The sequence below is a fragment of the Rhincodon typus genome, chromosome 1 (assembly GCF_021869965.1).
Source record: "Rhincodon typus isolate 14 chromosome 1, sRhiTyp1.1, whole genome shotgun sequence".
Lineage (NCBI taxonomy): Eukaryota > Metazoa > Chordata > Chondrichthyes > Orectolobiformes > Rhincodontidae > Rhincodon > Rhincodon typus.
In genome coordinates this window covers 127,208,790-127,225,320 of record NC_063332.1, presented here as the reverse complement: position 1 = coordinate 127,225,320, position 16,531 = coordinate 127,208,790, and the positions used below count along the sequence as shown (strand labels likewise).

At 38.6% G+C, this 16,531-nt stretch overlaps 1 protein-coding gene across 1 annotated transcript; it reads right to left on the bottom strand.

Moving 5' to 3' along the window:
• On the bottom strand, positions 1–6,474 carry LOC109916205 (fibrinogen alpha chain-like). The gene is made up of 5 exons (XM_048600363.1): positions 6,370–6,474; positions 5,900–6,013; positions 5,631–5,814; positions 3,966–4,111; positions 1–1,216 (listed from the first exon to the last, which is right to left on the bottom strand). Exons 1-5 carry the CDS (start codon positions 6,415–6,417, stop codon positions 176–178), a joined length of 1,533 nt encoding a protein of 510 aa, XP_048456320.1. The 5' UTR covers positions 6,418–6,474; the 3' UTR covers positions 1–175.
• Between the last annotated feature and the right edge of the window lie 10,057 nt (positions 6,475–16,531).

Genomic DNA, 16,531 nt, shown 5'->3' with positions numbered 1-16,531 from the left:
TAAAAGTAAAACATTAGTTTATTAAGGCTCAGTTTGTTCCAGAAAACAATGTCCAGATTCCATGGTTATATTTTCTTTACTGTGGTGTAATTCTGCACATAAAAAGAATAAGCAATTTCTAGCAACTATGGTCACACTTACCAAACCTTTTTTAAGTGTTATTTTCATTTAATTACTATTTCCTCTGAAACGTTTTAATACTTGGATCACTTCCTCCAGTTTCATCTTCAGACAGACGGGCGACATCATGATTAAAATCTGCAATACCTTTGAATCCCTTGGAACTACCACCACTGGACCAGTGTTGAACTGTTCTTTCATGAACAACTGTTTTTCTTGAACCACTAGCCTCATCTGGTCTGCCCAAAATATCTCTATGACTTAAACTGGAAAAGTCTCCTATGTTTTCAAAATCACTTGATTCACCGGTAGTTGTGACTGTTTTTGTGTGAACTACACTCTCATGCCCAGATGATTTTACTCCAGGATTTAGTAAGCTTTCAAAATCATCTAAGTTATGTGAAGATGTGCTTGTCTTAGTTAAAGTTGTGGTAGGACCCTTAGTCCTACCAACTATTCCATGTTTCGCAAGTAAAACATCCATTGAAAGAGGGAGAGGACTAGACTCACCCATTGTTGTGACTGTTTCAGTAATTTTACCATCTTTCGAAATAATTGTTCTGGTGGTGACAGACCTGTTTGTAAAGTGTGTTCCATATTGAGAACCTTGGCCAAAGTTTGATGAGAAATTGAATACTCCACTAAATGACCTATCTGGATGCAAAATGTTTCGATCTGGATATGAAAATTCACTGACTCCTTTATGACTGCTACTAGTCTTAGTACTAGTACTAGTGCTAGCGCTAGCGCTAGTGCTACTACTGGTATTACTAGTTCCACTAACACTTGGATCATTCGTATTTGGTTCTAGGATGAACATGTTATTATCTGCTTCATCCCAGATACTAGGATACAACGTTGTTTCTGGCACAATTTTTGTTTCAAGAGATTTATAATTGCCGGAAACTGCAGAGTCCTTAACAACCCTCATTTTGAATATCCGAATTGGTTTCCCATGTTGAATCTTCTCCACTCTGTGAGAAGCCATTGACTTAAGATTTTTCTCCATTTGTGCGTTCTGTTTTCTATCAATGCTGTAAACAAATGATTGTGCGCAAGATCCTTTGCAAGCTCGTAGCTTGATGTCAATGTCAACCTAGCAAATAAACAGAATTTAGAAGTGTTTTAAAATTTGGTAAAAAATATTGATAGCTTATTATGCATTTTAAATTGAAGTATTGTTCTTTGTCAACTTTCAAACTACTTAAAAACAATGGTGCTTAATTTTATTCAGATCAGCAAAGCTGCAGCTATCAAAGTATTATTTGCCAAGTACAGAAACTACTTATTATCTAATCATGTATTCAACTACCTCAATTTACAGAATCAGGCAATTGCACATTTTGGATAATGGACACAGCCACGTCTTAACCTCAGATGGGTGGAATATGGGAATGTGCTGCTGTCTGCTGTTGGGGTCAAGAGCCACAGGTTCATGTAAAAGTCATCTTAACTCAGATTGCACCTTATCTGGGAAGGCCTTTTTGCTTACAGCAGTTGTTTAAGTGAGTGAATACTCAAGGAAACCAGGCTTACCAGTATATACTTTCCCCACTTACAAACATATTGAATAATGCTTCCTGCCAGTTCCATTGTGTATCATTTCCAAAAGGAGCAATCATTTTGATATCATCTGCATAGTGCAAATGGGCAGTGATAATTCAAAAAAGTTGGGGAATATTGTATGCACACTGATACTGTGGTCAACACTGTCTTCATATGCCCTATCATTGAGAGGTTGGAATAAAAACTGAACGAACTGCGGATGCTGTAAATCAAGAATAAAAACAGAAGTTGCTGGAAAAGCTCAGCAGATCTGGCAGCATCTGTGGAGAAAAAAATCAGAGTTAACATTTTGGGAAACCTGGAATGCTTTTTAAGAAAGACAGTCGGTCCTATTAAAGTTTTAAATAATATTCTGTGACAGGTATGGCCCAGTTGCCAATACAAGATTGTACTGGTCAAAATATGCACCATGGGTACTTCATACAGTTTCAACTGGCATTCCAACTAAAAAGACACCTAAAAAACAAATCTTAATTTATGTTTATGGATCCATTACTAGCAGGATTGTTCCTTCAGGCTTCTTAAACATGAAATCTAAGTTGATTCAAGAGCTGATGCCGAACCCACATCCCTCCATTCAACACCAGACCAAACATTTTCCAGGCTCAGGGTCCTGCTGTGCTGTCCAATGCTTTAATCAGAACAGAGCGAACAGGTTACTCTTGGATGCCTATTTTCTACCTGCAGCTTGCTGGTGTTGTGTGTTCAAGGTCTGCTGCATAAAATTGACTGAAACATAGTTGGAACTATCAAGTAGTCAACAAGTACAGAGGAAATCCCCAACTAATAAAGGGAACTGAATGAGACCCACCTAGCTTACATTGTAATTCCATTCTCCAGCCACCTAAACACCATTCCAGCTGATTTGAAAAGTGTGCAGCCTTTCAGGGCTGTCTTTTTAAGTACATCTGTTACTCAGCCACTGTAAACTTTGCACAATGTCAGTAAGCCATTACATAAAATTCAGCAGGAATCAGCATGCTGCTTCATGCTGAATACTAACGAAGATATGTCTAAGCCTGAAGGGGATAAAGGAGACCAACTTTTGATTTTGCAGTCTCCAGTTTCCCCATATGACATGAGGCAGTTAGTTGCCTTGAAGCATACATCCAGCAGTAGGCCAGGCTTAGCTAATTGTCTAGACAGGCTGGTCTGTTGATGGATTCAACCCTTGCACCCTTCCCACACTACCTCACAGTGATGCCATGACTGACTTCTTTTATATTTTCTTTGACTTTTTTTTAAATGTTGGTGAGAGAACACATTCATTTTGAAATGTCCTCTCAGTTACTTACCATTTAGCGTAGCCTGCTGCTTCTCTCAAGCTGGATGGCTTCTGATTGCCCTTCAAGCTTAAGAGCCAGCCTGCAGCCATTAAATGGACAGAGAATGTCTCCATGCCAATTAAGGCAGAATTTCAAATTAATAATGTTCCCTTTGAGGGATGGATCTCAGACCCATAAATAGTCCTGACTCCTGTTTTACAGCCCGAAAGCAAAATTTCAGTGTAATTTTTTTCCAACTTCAAAGTAAATACTTTCATCATTGCAAATATATACCTCTAAACCTCTACTAAAATCCAGTTAACTGTATCTAACAAAAAAATTTCTTAGATTCATAGAGTCATGGTGATGTACCGCAAACAGACCTTTCGGTTCAACTCGTCCATGCCGACCAGATATCTAGATAAATCTTGTCCCATTTGCCAGCATTTGGCCCATATCCCCTAAACCCTTCTGATTCAAATACCCATCCAGATGCCTTTTAAATGTTGTAATTGTAGCAGCCTCCACCACTTCCTCTGGCAGCTCATTCCATACATGCACCATCCTCTACGTGACAAAGTTGCCACTTGGGTCCCTTTTAAATCTTTCCCCTCTCACCTTAAACCTATCTTGTATTAGAACATCTTAAATATGAAACAGCAATTCCCCAAAAGATCTTATTTGTTTCCACAGCAAAGTTTACACTATCCTTCTGCATTTTGTCCTATCCTGGACAGGCAGTACTTTGAATTGCACTCAACAGAAGTGCAATATTCAAAAGTGTACACAATTACAACTTTGTGAAGATGAAAAGTGATTGCGTAGACTGGTTAAACAAAAAAATAGAGCTGTCTACAATATAACAAAATCAATTTTAAAAATTTAAAATGGATTTTGCAAATATGCCATAACATAATCAATTTCAACAATAGATTCTAAAATATGAACAGAACTTTCTGCACAGTATAGGAATTTAATGGGACACTGATATTTTAAAATTAATGCATCCTTTACCTCCAATCTTGAGATTTCATTGTATTGTTCTATTATATTGTTTTTTATTGTGTTTACTCTGTCAATTTGGTCATCGACTCTTTTCTGCAAGTTCATAAGCCTGATATTCAGACGATCCACCAGTTCTTGATAGGTGTTCCCAAATCCTAAGAATACAGCAAATGATATAATAATTCTAACGGAACTTATTTTCATTGAACAGGCTACAAATAAATGCATTTAAATTCCCAGAATGAACATTTAATTTTTTAGATTTAGAATGGAGTGAGGAAAGAATCAAAAGTTAGATAACAACCATCTTTTCTGTTAACTAATGTAGGCTGATTGAAGTTTTCAATGTTTCTGGGTAGTTTTGTTTTATTTAGAGTGCAGAGGCTGCATGGGTGTTTTGTGTGGTCACTTTGAGGAGTGAACCTACTTGTCAAATTACTTAGTAGGTAGCGACTGGAAGTAGCAGGAGGCATAAGGGATGCACAGATGACATAAGCACATGACACATTGGCTTCTGAGGATTGCTGGAGGGGTGGGGATGTTGATGAAGACCACAAACAAAGAAAAGTAAGGGAGGCCCTACAATAAATGCCCAAACTGGAGAGACTGTGTTTGTGAGGGTTGGGAAAGGATTGATGAGAAGCACAACGGCAGCACTAGTGGGATGGGTATCGCATCGAAAAGATGGAAAGAATGGGATGGGGATGGTATGATAAGATTGGCATCAGGAGAATGGAATAGCACAGGAGGAAGGATTTTGCTTGAGGGGGGTGGCTTGGCAGAGGGTTGATGAGATGATAGAACTGGTTCAGGGTGGTAAAAGTCTATCCAGTTTCTAGTTAGTCTACCACTGTTGGGAATGTCACCACATACAGAGAATCAAGAAATGGTTAATATTACTACAAAACATGAATCCTAAATAAAGACTTTGTCACAGAAGAAGATTGGTAGTTGGCACGTTGTTTTCTTTCATGATAGATGCAAAAATTAAAACGGGCTGATTTCAAGGAAATAGTTGGTTTATTCCTGGAATAATAGAGACTCAACTCAGAATAAAAAAAGCAGTTCTCATTTTTAAAGACCACGAACGAACGAACCGCGACTCTTGGTGGAGTTTGTATTATATTTCTAGCTCGGTTTATAGGCACATGGAGAGCTTTTGTACCTTTATTCAGAGTGAGAACCTTTGATTCTGTAAAAATCTGTGGTGAAATAATAGCTAGATACGCTGTATTTAAAGAAGAATTGTTATAGAGAAGATGCCAATTTGTCCACGTCTCTTTGCTAGTCTCTATTTCGCCAGTAAAAGGGGAAGCAACAGAAAATAAAACTGCAGCCACAGGAGGAAAAATTTTACCACACAAACAGTTGTCACCTGTTCAACTTTAGGGTGAAGCTTACGAAACACAAAGGTGAACATTTTTTTAAAAAAAAGCAAAAGAACTGCGGGTGCTGGAAATCATAAACAAAATCAGAAATTGCTGGGAAATCTGGCAGCATCTGTGGAAATCAGAGTTAACGTTTCGGGTCGAATGACCCACCTTCAGAACGTTCTCACCACGTATGCTGTCAGATCTGCTGAGATTTTCCAGCAATTTCTGTCACCAATTTTAAACTCCGGAATTAAAAGCTAAAACCTTCTTTAAGCAACACCAATACTTTCTAACGACTCACTTCCAATTCCGTTTAGAGTCTGTCTGATTCTGTTGACAGCTTCAGTCACAGTAATGTGAGTATTCTGAAATGTTTTGGAATACATGTCCAACATTCGTTGAATCTCCCGCATCCTGTCTTCGTTTTGTTGATTCTGAGCATCGATTAATCCTTGCATTCTGCACCCAGATGGACATTTGGGGCCCTGTTGGGTTAAATCAGAAATGTATTGGCCTAGTTATTAGCAATGCATAATTTCACAAAACAAAAGAAGCAATGTAACAACTTACCCAGTCTTCATCTGTACAAATCGGCCATGCCTGCTCCAAACACTGTCTGGATCGCATTTGATCTCTGGCTGCCACAGGTCGAGGACCCCGAGGCGCCACAACGGATGTCCGAGTCTGCAAACATAAGAAAGCAAAGGACATTGGTTTCAAAGACACCGACCATGTTCTCTTGGAGTAGTTTAAGCTTGGGAATTCTTTCCTGTTAAATCAATTCAACAACCAACTCGTTTAATTTTGCTAAAACAAAGAATTGCGCACGCTGGAAATCTGAAACTCAGCAGAGTTTCCGTTAGTTTGTCCCCACAGATGCTGTCAGACCCGCTGAGTTTCGCCAGCAATTCTGTTTTTGTTTCATTTATTTTTATGCTGAATATTTGCTTATAAGAAACAAGGAAATTAAAAATATGCAACTTTGACGTGCTTGATTGCTGAATCTGTACTTCGCTCTCGGTTAAAGAAAGCAAACTTACCAAACCAATGAAACATAGTATCAAACCCAAACTCAGCACTGCCTTCATTTTACCAGCTCTGCAACGATCACTTGATCAAATGCTTCTCTCTCCTTTTCGTCAAATCTCAACCCTAAAAACAGCATCAGAATATGCGTGGACATCCTGTTTACCCGAAATGTTAATTATTTACCATTCAACTGTTGCATAAGACTCTGACCCTGTCTTTGACTGTTCGAAGTGCTTATCGACAGATCGAAGATCAGAGCTATATCATAGCTACAAAGAGCTTCTACAATTACCACATACATCTGAGGGAATTGGCAAGTGGAACATTGCATTCCGAAAAGATCATCGAGTACAGGAAATTAAATAAAGTCCCAACCACAGGACAAGCCACCGAAAGCAGTGGGTGAATTTCAGATTTCCAACAAATGCAGAGGGTGCTCTCTGCAGCGATCAGCTATGCAGTCAGAGGTTTATATAGCATCACGTTAGCCACCTTCAAAGATGCTCCAAACTAAACTGCTACATTGTGAAAAGACTGCAAGCACTGGCGATGCAGAGTGACCAAACTGCAATCGTAACTAGCCCCTCAGTTTCACATGTCTGGACGCAATAACTTGGAAGGGCTTTTCAGGAAACCTTTTAGCAGCTGGTTGTCCTATTGTCTCGGAGTAAATTACTGCAGATGCTGGAATCTGTACTGAAAATAACAAATGCTCGAGATCATAGTCTATGCGCTCACTTCATTCACATGCTCTGTTAAGGATTCCCTCTATAACTGACTTTCCCATTCCAGCACAGTGCCACCTCTGATGATGGGAGGCAGTAGAAATGTGAGGATGTTGCTGGGAGTGCAACAATGTAGTGATGAGGAAAGTTTAGATGAGCTGGGTGTGTTCACCTTGGAACAGAGGAGGCTGAGGGCATATTTGATGGAGATACATCAAACTAAGTGGCCTCGATCAAATTGAAGGAAAGAACCTATATACCTTAGCCGAGAAGTCAGTGACAAGGTGTATAGATTTAAAGTAATTGGTAGAAAGGTTAGACGGAAGATGAGGAGGGAAAATACTCATTCAGAAGATTTATTTCCTTAAGTCTCCTCTAAAGCTTCCTGATCCTTACCTTAAATTTATACTGTGGGCATTGATCCCTCAAGGGGAAAAGCTGCTTCCTGTCTGCTCTCGTAATTTTTGTACGTTTTAAACACTCACCCCACTGATATCAGGATTGCATCTCCCTGTAACCACTCTCCTTGCTGATGCTGTCCCCTTAAGGTATCAGGACAGGTAGGTAAGTGAGAGAGAAGACATATGGAATATTTGTCTTCAGTAACTGAAGCAGAGAGCTTAAGCATGCGGAAGTGATGCTGGAACTGTATAATATGTTAGTTAGACCACAGTTAGAGTATTGTGCACAGCTCTGAAGTAGGAAGGATGTGATAGCACTAGAGAGTGTGCAAAGGCGATTTACCAAGTTAGTGCCTGTGCTGGAAAGTATTGGTTATGAAAAGAGATTGGATTGGTGTTTTCCTTGGGGCAGAGGATTCTGAGGGGAAATGTGATTGAGATGTATAAATTTGAGAGTGACATAGATAGAGTAGACAGGAAAGAACTTTCCGCCATGGTTAAGGGGTCATAAATTTAAGGCAAAGGCCAGGAGATTTATAGGAAATATGAGGAAAAAAACTTTCACTCAGAGGATGATACGAATCTGGAACTCACTGCCTGTGAGGGTCAGAAAACCTCATAACATTAAAGCAGTATTTAGATGTGCACTTGCAAAGGCATACAAGACTATGAGATAAATGCTGGAAAATGGGATTAGAATAGTCGGGTGGTTGTCTTTGACTGGTGCAGACTCAATGGGTCATAGGGACTTTTTTCTGTGCTGTTGAACTTTATGACTCTATACCACAATCAAATCTCCCTATAACCAGTCGCACTGCTGATATTGGAGTTGAATTTTGCTGTAAACTCTCTCAATGCTGTCATCAGAATTAAATCTCTCTCTGTCTTGAACCACTTTCCCTGGTGATATCAGGATTTAATCTCCCTGTAACCACTCACCCTGCTGTATATCAGGATTTTATCTCCCTGAGGCCACTCTTCCTGCTGATATTGGGATTGAATCACAAAAAATAACTTTGACAACATTTGTTGTTTGATTGGCGCAACATCAACGAACATTCATAATCTCTACCATTGACACTCAGTAGCAGTTAAACGTAGAACCTACAAGATGCACTGTAGGAATTCACCATCTCTTCCAATGGGATATTCCAAACCCATGACCACTTCTATCTAGAAGAACCAGAGAAACAGCTACGTAGCAATACCACCACTTGCAAGATCTCCCCCAAACCATTCGTCATCTTGACTTCTGTTTCTTCACTGCTTGTGTACTTGAACTCCATTCCTAACAAGATTGTGAGTGTTCCTACAGCAAATGGACTGCACATCTTAAGAAGGCAGCTCTCCACCTTTCAGTGCCTCCAAATGAAAGCAACAATAGCAACAACATATATTTACATGGCATCTTTAATTGACAAAATGTGCCAAGACATTTCACAGGAACATTATGGAGCAAGGCAAGACATTGAGTCATAGGATCATCTAGCACAAAAACAGACACTTCAGTCCAACCAGTCCATGCGGAACATAATCCCAAACAAAACTAATCCCATCTGTCTGCTCCTGACCCATATCCTACATCCATATCCATAACCTTTCCTATTCATGTACTTATCCAAACATATTTTAATTGTTGTAATTGTACCTGCATCAACCACTTCCTCAGGAAGTTCATTCCATACATGAACCACCCTCTGTCTAAAAAAATTACCCCTCGCATCTTTTTAAATCTCTCCCCTCTCATCTTAAAAATGTGCCCCCTAGTCTTGAATGGCCCCATCCTAGGGAACAGACAATTACCATTAACTATTTATACCCCTTATTATTTTGTAAACTTCTTTCAGGTTGCCTCTCAACCTCCTATGCTCCAGTGAAAAAAGTCCCAGCCCTATCCAGCCTTTCTTTATAACTCAAACCTTCCATACCTGGCACATCCTGATAAATGTCTTTTGAGCCCTCTCAAGCTTAATAATATCCTTCCTATAACTGGACGACCAGAATTGGACACAGTATTCCAAAAGAGACCTCACGAATATCCTGCACAACCTCAACATGATATCCCAACTCCTATACTCAAAGGACTAAGCAATGAAGGCAATCGTGCTAAGTGACTTTTTAATCGCCCTGTCTATATATAACGCAAACTTCAAAGAATTATGTACCTGAACCCCTAGGTCCCTCTGTCCTACAATGCTATTCAAGGCCCTAGTATTAATTGTATAAGCCCTACCCTTGTTTGTTGTACCAATATGCAATACCTTGCATTTATCCAGATTGAATCTGCCATTTTTCAGTCCATTGATCCATTTGATCAAGTTCCCTTTGTAATCTTAGAAAGTCTTCTTCACTGTCTACCATGTCACCAATTTTGGTGTCATCTGTATGAAACCACATTAGTAGACATTTAGTCAAGTGACCAAAAGGTTGCCCAAAAGGTAACATTTACAGAGTATTTTAAAAGGAGAAAGTGAGGTAGAGGCATATAGAGAGTATTTCAAATCTCGGGGCCTAGGCACCTATGAGGGCACAGATATTAAAGTGAAGTGAATAAAATTTGAGAAATGTAGAAGATCAGAATTAAGGAAGCACATGTATCTTAGAGGATGTTGGGCTGGAGGTACTTACAATGAAAGGGAACTGCAAGGCATGAAGGATTTGAAGGCAATAATGGGAACTTTTAAATCAAGACATGCTTAACAAGCAGCCAGTCAGGGTGAATGAATACAGGGATAATGAGGAATCTCACTGTCCATGCAGCCAGGGATGTTCAATAAATGCTGGCCAGCCAGTGATATCCACATCCAATAAATTAATTAAAAGAGCAACTTTATGTGATTTAAGATATAGGCAGCAGAACTCTAGATGAACACAAATTCATGGAGGGGAGAATGAGGGAAGCCAGCCAAAGGTGTATTGGAATGGTTGAGACTAGCGATAACAAAGGCAGGTTTGTGGGTTTCAGCTGCAGATAAACTGAGCCGACCAAAAGTGGAAATAATGAATTTAGTCATAGTATAAATGTGAGATTGCATGCTTGTCTCAGGATCAAGTGCGACACCAAGGTTGTTGACAGACTGAATTAATCTCAGAGATAACGCAGTGTGGAGCTGGAGGAGCGCAGCAGGCCAGGCAGCATGAGAGGAGCAGGAAAATTGATGTTTCGGGTTGGGACTCTTCTTGTCAATTTTCCTGCTTCTCTGATACTGCCTGGCCCGCTGTGTTCCTCCAGCTCCACACTGCATTATCTCTGACTCCAGCATCGGCAGTTCTTGCTATCTCTGACTTAATCTCACATCTGTTGCCAGGGTGAATGATAAATTCAGTGCTAAGGAATAGAGCTTGGATCATCCAGTCCATATCTCGAAATTGTGCACAGGAGAAAAAAAAATTCTGTCATCTATCCTATATTATTTGTTTTATTGATGGAACAATCACCCTACTGAGATAATCCGTAAGACATTTGTTAAATTTACAAATGGCTGCAAAAGTAAATCATGGGTACTCAATACTTTGAAGAAATTGTTAAAATGATTGAATTGCAACTACCACTGGTAGCAGTGGTGGTCCCTGTTGAAGTTACGTAGCTTATTTTGTGACAAAATCAGGTATCAGTTGTTTATTAAAGATTCCCCTATCTTTCCAGAATACTATAATTAACACCTTTCTTAAAAAGTTAACCTTTTTCAAAGATTTAACAGTGTCATTTCTTTCTAACTAGCCAATTTATCAAACTCCCTTGCCTCTCTAAGGTTACAGAATGTATCTCTGTGAGCTAAGTGTGCCATTTCTTTCCTCACATTCCCTCTAATCCTGCCAATTGAATTTCAAAGAAAAATTTAAAATATATTAATTAATTAAGGTGATGACAGCTTTTCATTATTTTCTGTTAAAGGGGATATTTCACCATGAGATGTAAGAAGTACACTTAGTAAGATGTTTCACAAATATATTTGGTTACAAACTTCTTCCTGAATTGATTTTTAACCTTAATTTATAAATCAAGGACATTTGGTTCCCCTGCTAAACATATTGTTTTAATTGTGTAAGATGAGTTGGAAAATAAACAGGATGTAAATTTTGAATTATTGATAAAATGGTGGGTTTTAGTTTGGACAGGAAAGATAAGTTTACTTTTGTTTGGTATCTGTTGTGCAAGTGAAATTTCACTTCAACAGTACAAGGTAGTTAGATATAGACGAATCGTTAAAAATCCTTCAACGATACTTACTAATAATAATAACCCACTTATTTAATAATTTAGTAAAATAATAAATTAGGTAAACACAAATTGTTGTTTCAGTTTTCATATCTATCCCTGATTTGACCTTGAGCCAGGAATTGAGACTGCTGAAACTCAACACTGAAATAGGACAATGATATTTTACAAAATCATCTAGTGCGGATTTACAGTATATGTTGATTGTAAATCACACTGAATAAATCTTCATCCTGTTGGAAATATACAAAGGAGCATAGAAGTAATCATAGTTTATTTCAGCTCCGTGAATTTATACGATCGTTCAACTAGATCATGGTTGCCATTTCAGTTGATTATATCATGAATATCTATTTATATACTTTTGGGTTGCTATGACATGCATGCTTAAGAGGCCAGGTTATTGGCAAATCCACATCCAAATATGTGCATTTTTCTAATCATTCCCCATTCAAATCTCTTCAATGTGGCTTCTGTGTCAAAGCCATGCATTTTCCTGGAGTCATCTTGGTTCTATTCTCATAGTTTCATTCAACACATTTCCAGCAAAGGCTCCAGATATCATTTTCACATGATCATCTTTGCCACATTTCAATGCAAGGTCACTTTACAGATAGAAACTTTGGCACAACGATTTTGACATGGTAGTCTGGAGGTAAGTTTCTCCCTCAACAAATATGCAGAGAATATGTATATTGCAGGACACACATTACTTACCAAAATACATTGATGCAAGGGTAGCAACTAAGTACCCATCAAAGAGGAAACTTATTCAAGAACCCTCTGGGAGACAGCCAAGATTGACTTTGTGGTCTCTCCACATTAAACAACCCCTCCCAACAAGAGCAAAATGTGCTGAAAGGTGTGAAGTGATCAATAATTAGGCATCTAAATAGGATAATTGACCATTTAATTACTTGATGTGGGTTGCTTTTTCAGTTGTAGTTCTCAGAGGGCAGAAAGAGAGAGAGATCCTAATTTTATTCTAAAACACAACTATGTTCTCTTGCTTAAATTTTCTTAAAAATAGACACTTTATTGGACTGACAACATGAATGCCACTGATCACATGATATCAGTTGAACACAATTTCTAGAATGTTCTAGTCAATGGTAACTAGATGACAAAAGCTTACATCATCCTCCTGAAATGCTCCTTATATTGTATTATCATTCTAGCGAAGGTAACACAAAGGAGTAGTAATTAGATGTCTACCTCAGCTAGTTGAGAATGAAGGATAGCATGGGAAGCCATAATTGCTTGGTATGGAGCTAATGACGCCACACTTACACCAAAGAAAATACCAAGGGCTTCTGACAAGGGGACGTAAAATCCATCTTGTTTGCTGAGTGTTTCAAGCCAAAACACCAATCACATAACTGAAGTTGCTGGTTGACGTGATGAATCCCTGAAACAGATACAGCAGTGAGGAAGGCTGATGGAGATTTGGCATTTATTACTAAAGTAACAGAATATGAAAATAAGGAAGTGTTGCTGCAACGGTACAAGGTATGAGTGAAATAGCACTTGGAGTATTGCATGCAGTTTTGATACCCTTTCTTGAGAAGGGATGTATTTGCACTGGTGGCAGTTCAGAGGAGGTTCACTAGATTGATTCCAAAGGTGTGGGGTTCGTGTTATGAAGAGAGATTGAGCACTATAGGCCTATACTCTCTGGGGCTTTGAAGAATGAGTGGAAATCTAATTGAGTTTCATAAGATGCTGAAGGGGATTAATAAAGTAGACATGGATAGTATGTTTTCTTTTATGGGACAATCTAGAATGAATGTTCATAGTTTTAGGATAAGAGGTAGAAGATTTAAAATAGAGATAAGGAGAAATTACTTTCCTCAAAGTGTCCAGAAACTGTAGAATTCACTAACACAGAGTACGGTGGATACAGCACATTAAATAAATTTAAGGAGGAGATAGATGAAGTTCTAATTAGTAACAGATTGAAAAGTTATGGAGAGTGGGCAGAAAAGTGGACTTGAGGCCAAGATGAGATCAACCATGATCTTATTGAATGACAGAGCAGGCTCAAAGGACTGAACTGCCTACTGCTTCTCCTAGTTCTTTTGTTCTTAAACACCTTTCATTTCACAGTTTGTGACTTTGTTAGTGAGTCTGCTTATAACACTTGAACAGTAAATAACTCCAGGCTTAGATACCACTTGCCTCTGATCTCAAACTCTCTCCAAAGTCTACATTCAGAAAAGAATCTTGTATTTCCCATCTGAAGTGAATTAATTCTTTACTAACAGCTACTGCACATTCAACAGCAATTCAAATGCATCAGAGTTCCTGTGAGAGGGATTTCTGTGTACAGCCAACTGAGAGAAGCTCCACTGGGGACATTGATTCAGTGGACAATCGAATTTGTGTCAACTGTTTCCAATATGATAGATTTTAAATAACCTGTAATTTATAATTTTTCATTTTGTTTCTCTTTCTTTCTTGGATGTGTATAAGTGTGAGTGTGTGTTATCAACCACCCGAATTTCCCCAGGTTTTGAATCCAGTAATAAATGCTACTTTGCTTTAAGCCTGAAGAAATTACTGTGCTGTAGGTCATTTTTAATTGAACTCCACAAAAGGGGTAAATGGAAACACATCACTGCATTATTTTGGAATCATGAAGAAAAATAAGAAAATTAAAAGCCAATGCCTGTTGCAGACAACCAAAGGAAGATGATTTTAAAAAGTTCAATTCAGCTTTGCCTTCTTGGTTTTGACCTGTGTAATGCACCTGTTATGAGGCTGGCTCCCTCCAGGCTACTAAATCACAGATCAAATTCTCATTTTCTTCTCTATCTTGCTGATGAACTAGAGATGGTCTTTATTTTCCATACCTGAGAATTCTGAACCACAAATGCCAATTGTTTGAACAATCACCTATTTGCCTTTGGTGTGCTTTGAAAAAAGATTTTAAAATGTCTTTTGTCTCTTTTCAGCTTGAACCCAAAGGGGTTTAAACAAATTGACATCCAACATGAACCCAGGTGTAAGTGAATCAATAGTTGGTAATTTGATAATAACTTGAACACCTAATGGAGCTAGCCATAGTATTATTAAATGGCACTGTGGCCTAGAGTGGCTATGCAGCCTAGCTATTCCTTTTTCTATTCTTATCTTCTTATCAATAATCATAACCTAATCCATTTTTGACATAAATAATATTAAAATTAATTAAGAACCCAGAAAAGACCAGAGCTCTATTTGGCTATGTCCTCCGTAATTAAGACAAGCTGCCAACAGTCAGTGTCAAGGCTCCAGCTATGACTGTAAGTCTTTATGAAATGATTATATTTTAAACTATCTGTTTTAATTCAATGGAAGCAGAGATAGTCGTGTGATTGACTTTGAATGCATCATGACATAAGGCCAGGACATCTGAGTTGTTATGTGGCTTATTGGTGCAAAGTATGTAAAAAAGCTCAAACTCAAAAACAAAGGCTAAAATAGATTTGCAAATTTTCAATACACTTTCAGTCTCCAAGTTCTTGGACAGTAAAAGGGAGGGAGGGAACAGGAAAGCTCTCAGAGAGAGAGAGAGATCTGTAGTTCGTGTGGTCAGCAAAGAGAAGCATTCTTCCTTTTGCCAAACGCATGAAGGAGAGAAGGTGGACTCTGGTCAAAGTGACACATCCTGTGGCAATCTAAGGAATATGAAAGATTTGTACTGACAAGGGCAAGAGGAGAAGTTGGTGGAATGGACCTTACTGCTGGTTTGGAAGATGTCCAAAATCTAAGGGAAGCAACTTCTTGCTTATAGAAAACTGGAGCAGGAATAGGCCTTTCAGCCCTTCAAGCCTGCTCCGTCATTCAATAGGATCATGGTGAGTCATCGAACTCGGTGCCCTGTTCCCATTTCTTTGACCCCCTTTTGCGTTAAGAACTATATCTACCTCCTGTTTGAAAAAGTAATTCAATATTATGCTTAGGCAAAGCAGGGAGATGTGGATCCATTAGAAGTTGAGATTGGCTGTATAGTGTTGTTTTTGTCTGTACGTGTGCAGCTTGGTGTTACATGTCCCTTCAAGTATGAATAAAGGTGAACCTTTTTATAGTTCATTAGTTACTTACTAGGTAATGGTCAGTCAAGATTGCCTTTTGTTGGCTTGTTACAGTAAATGCCTGAAAACTTGAAATCTTGTTTTGTAATTCTTGTAAGTAGTCCCTGGTGAATTATAACAGAAGCTACCACTTGGGTATTTTTAATCAACCTCTGGAGTAGGTGGGACTTGAACCTAGGCTTTCACTTCAGGGGTAGGGATACTTCCACTGTGCCACGAGAGCTCCTTGCTGCTTGAGTAAGGTGTCAAAGGATTGCTGACACCTATGGGGCCACATACCATTGTGGAAACCAGTACAATAAGGAGAGCTGGGAAGAGAGAAAATATTAACGAGAAAATAACTTACAAAGCAATCTGAAATCTTCTTTTTACCAAAGTACCCTATGGTTGGTTTTGTTCCCAATGTGCAAAGCTATTGAAATGCGTGATTGCCATGTTCTTGTCTTAAATATTGCTTTAATGTATACAACTCATGACTAGACCTTGATAAAGCACTTCCCTCTTAATATTGTATGGAAAACATATGAAAATATGAAAAACATGAGAACCTCAGTTTTGTAATAATGCATCATGTAGGATCACACTGAACAGAACAGTAAGTATTTATTTAATGACAGTACATGTTGATAAACATGGCAAACTGACTGAACCATCACTGACCAATTGACTCTTGCTAATCAGCAAATGAAGATCTGTAACCTCAGGTTAAAAAAATATATTGGTACAGCATGGTCAGACCTTTCTATTAATCA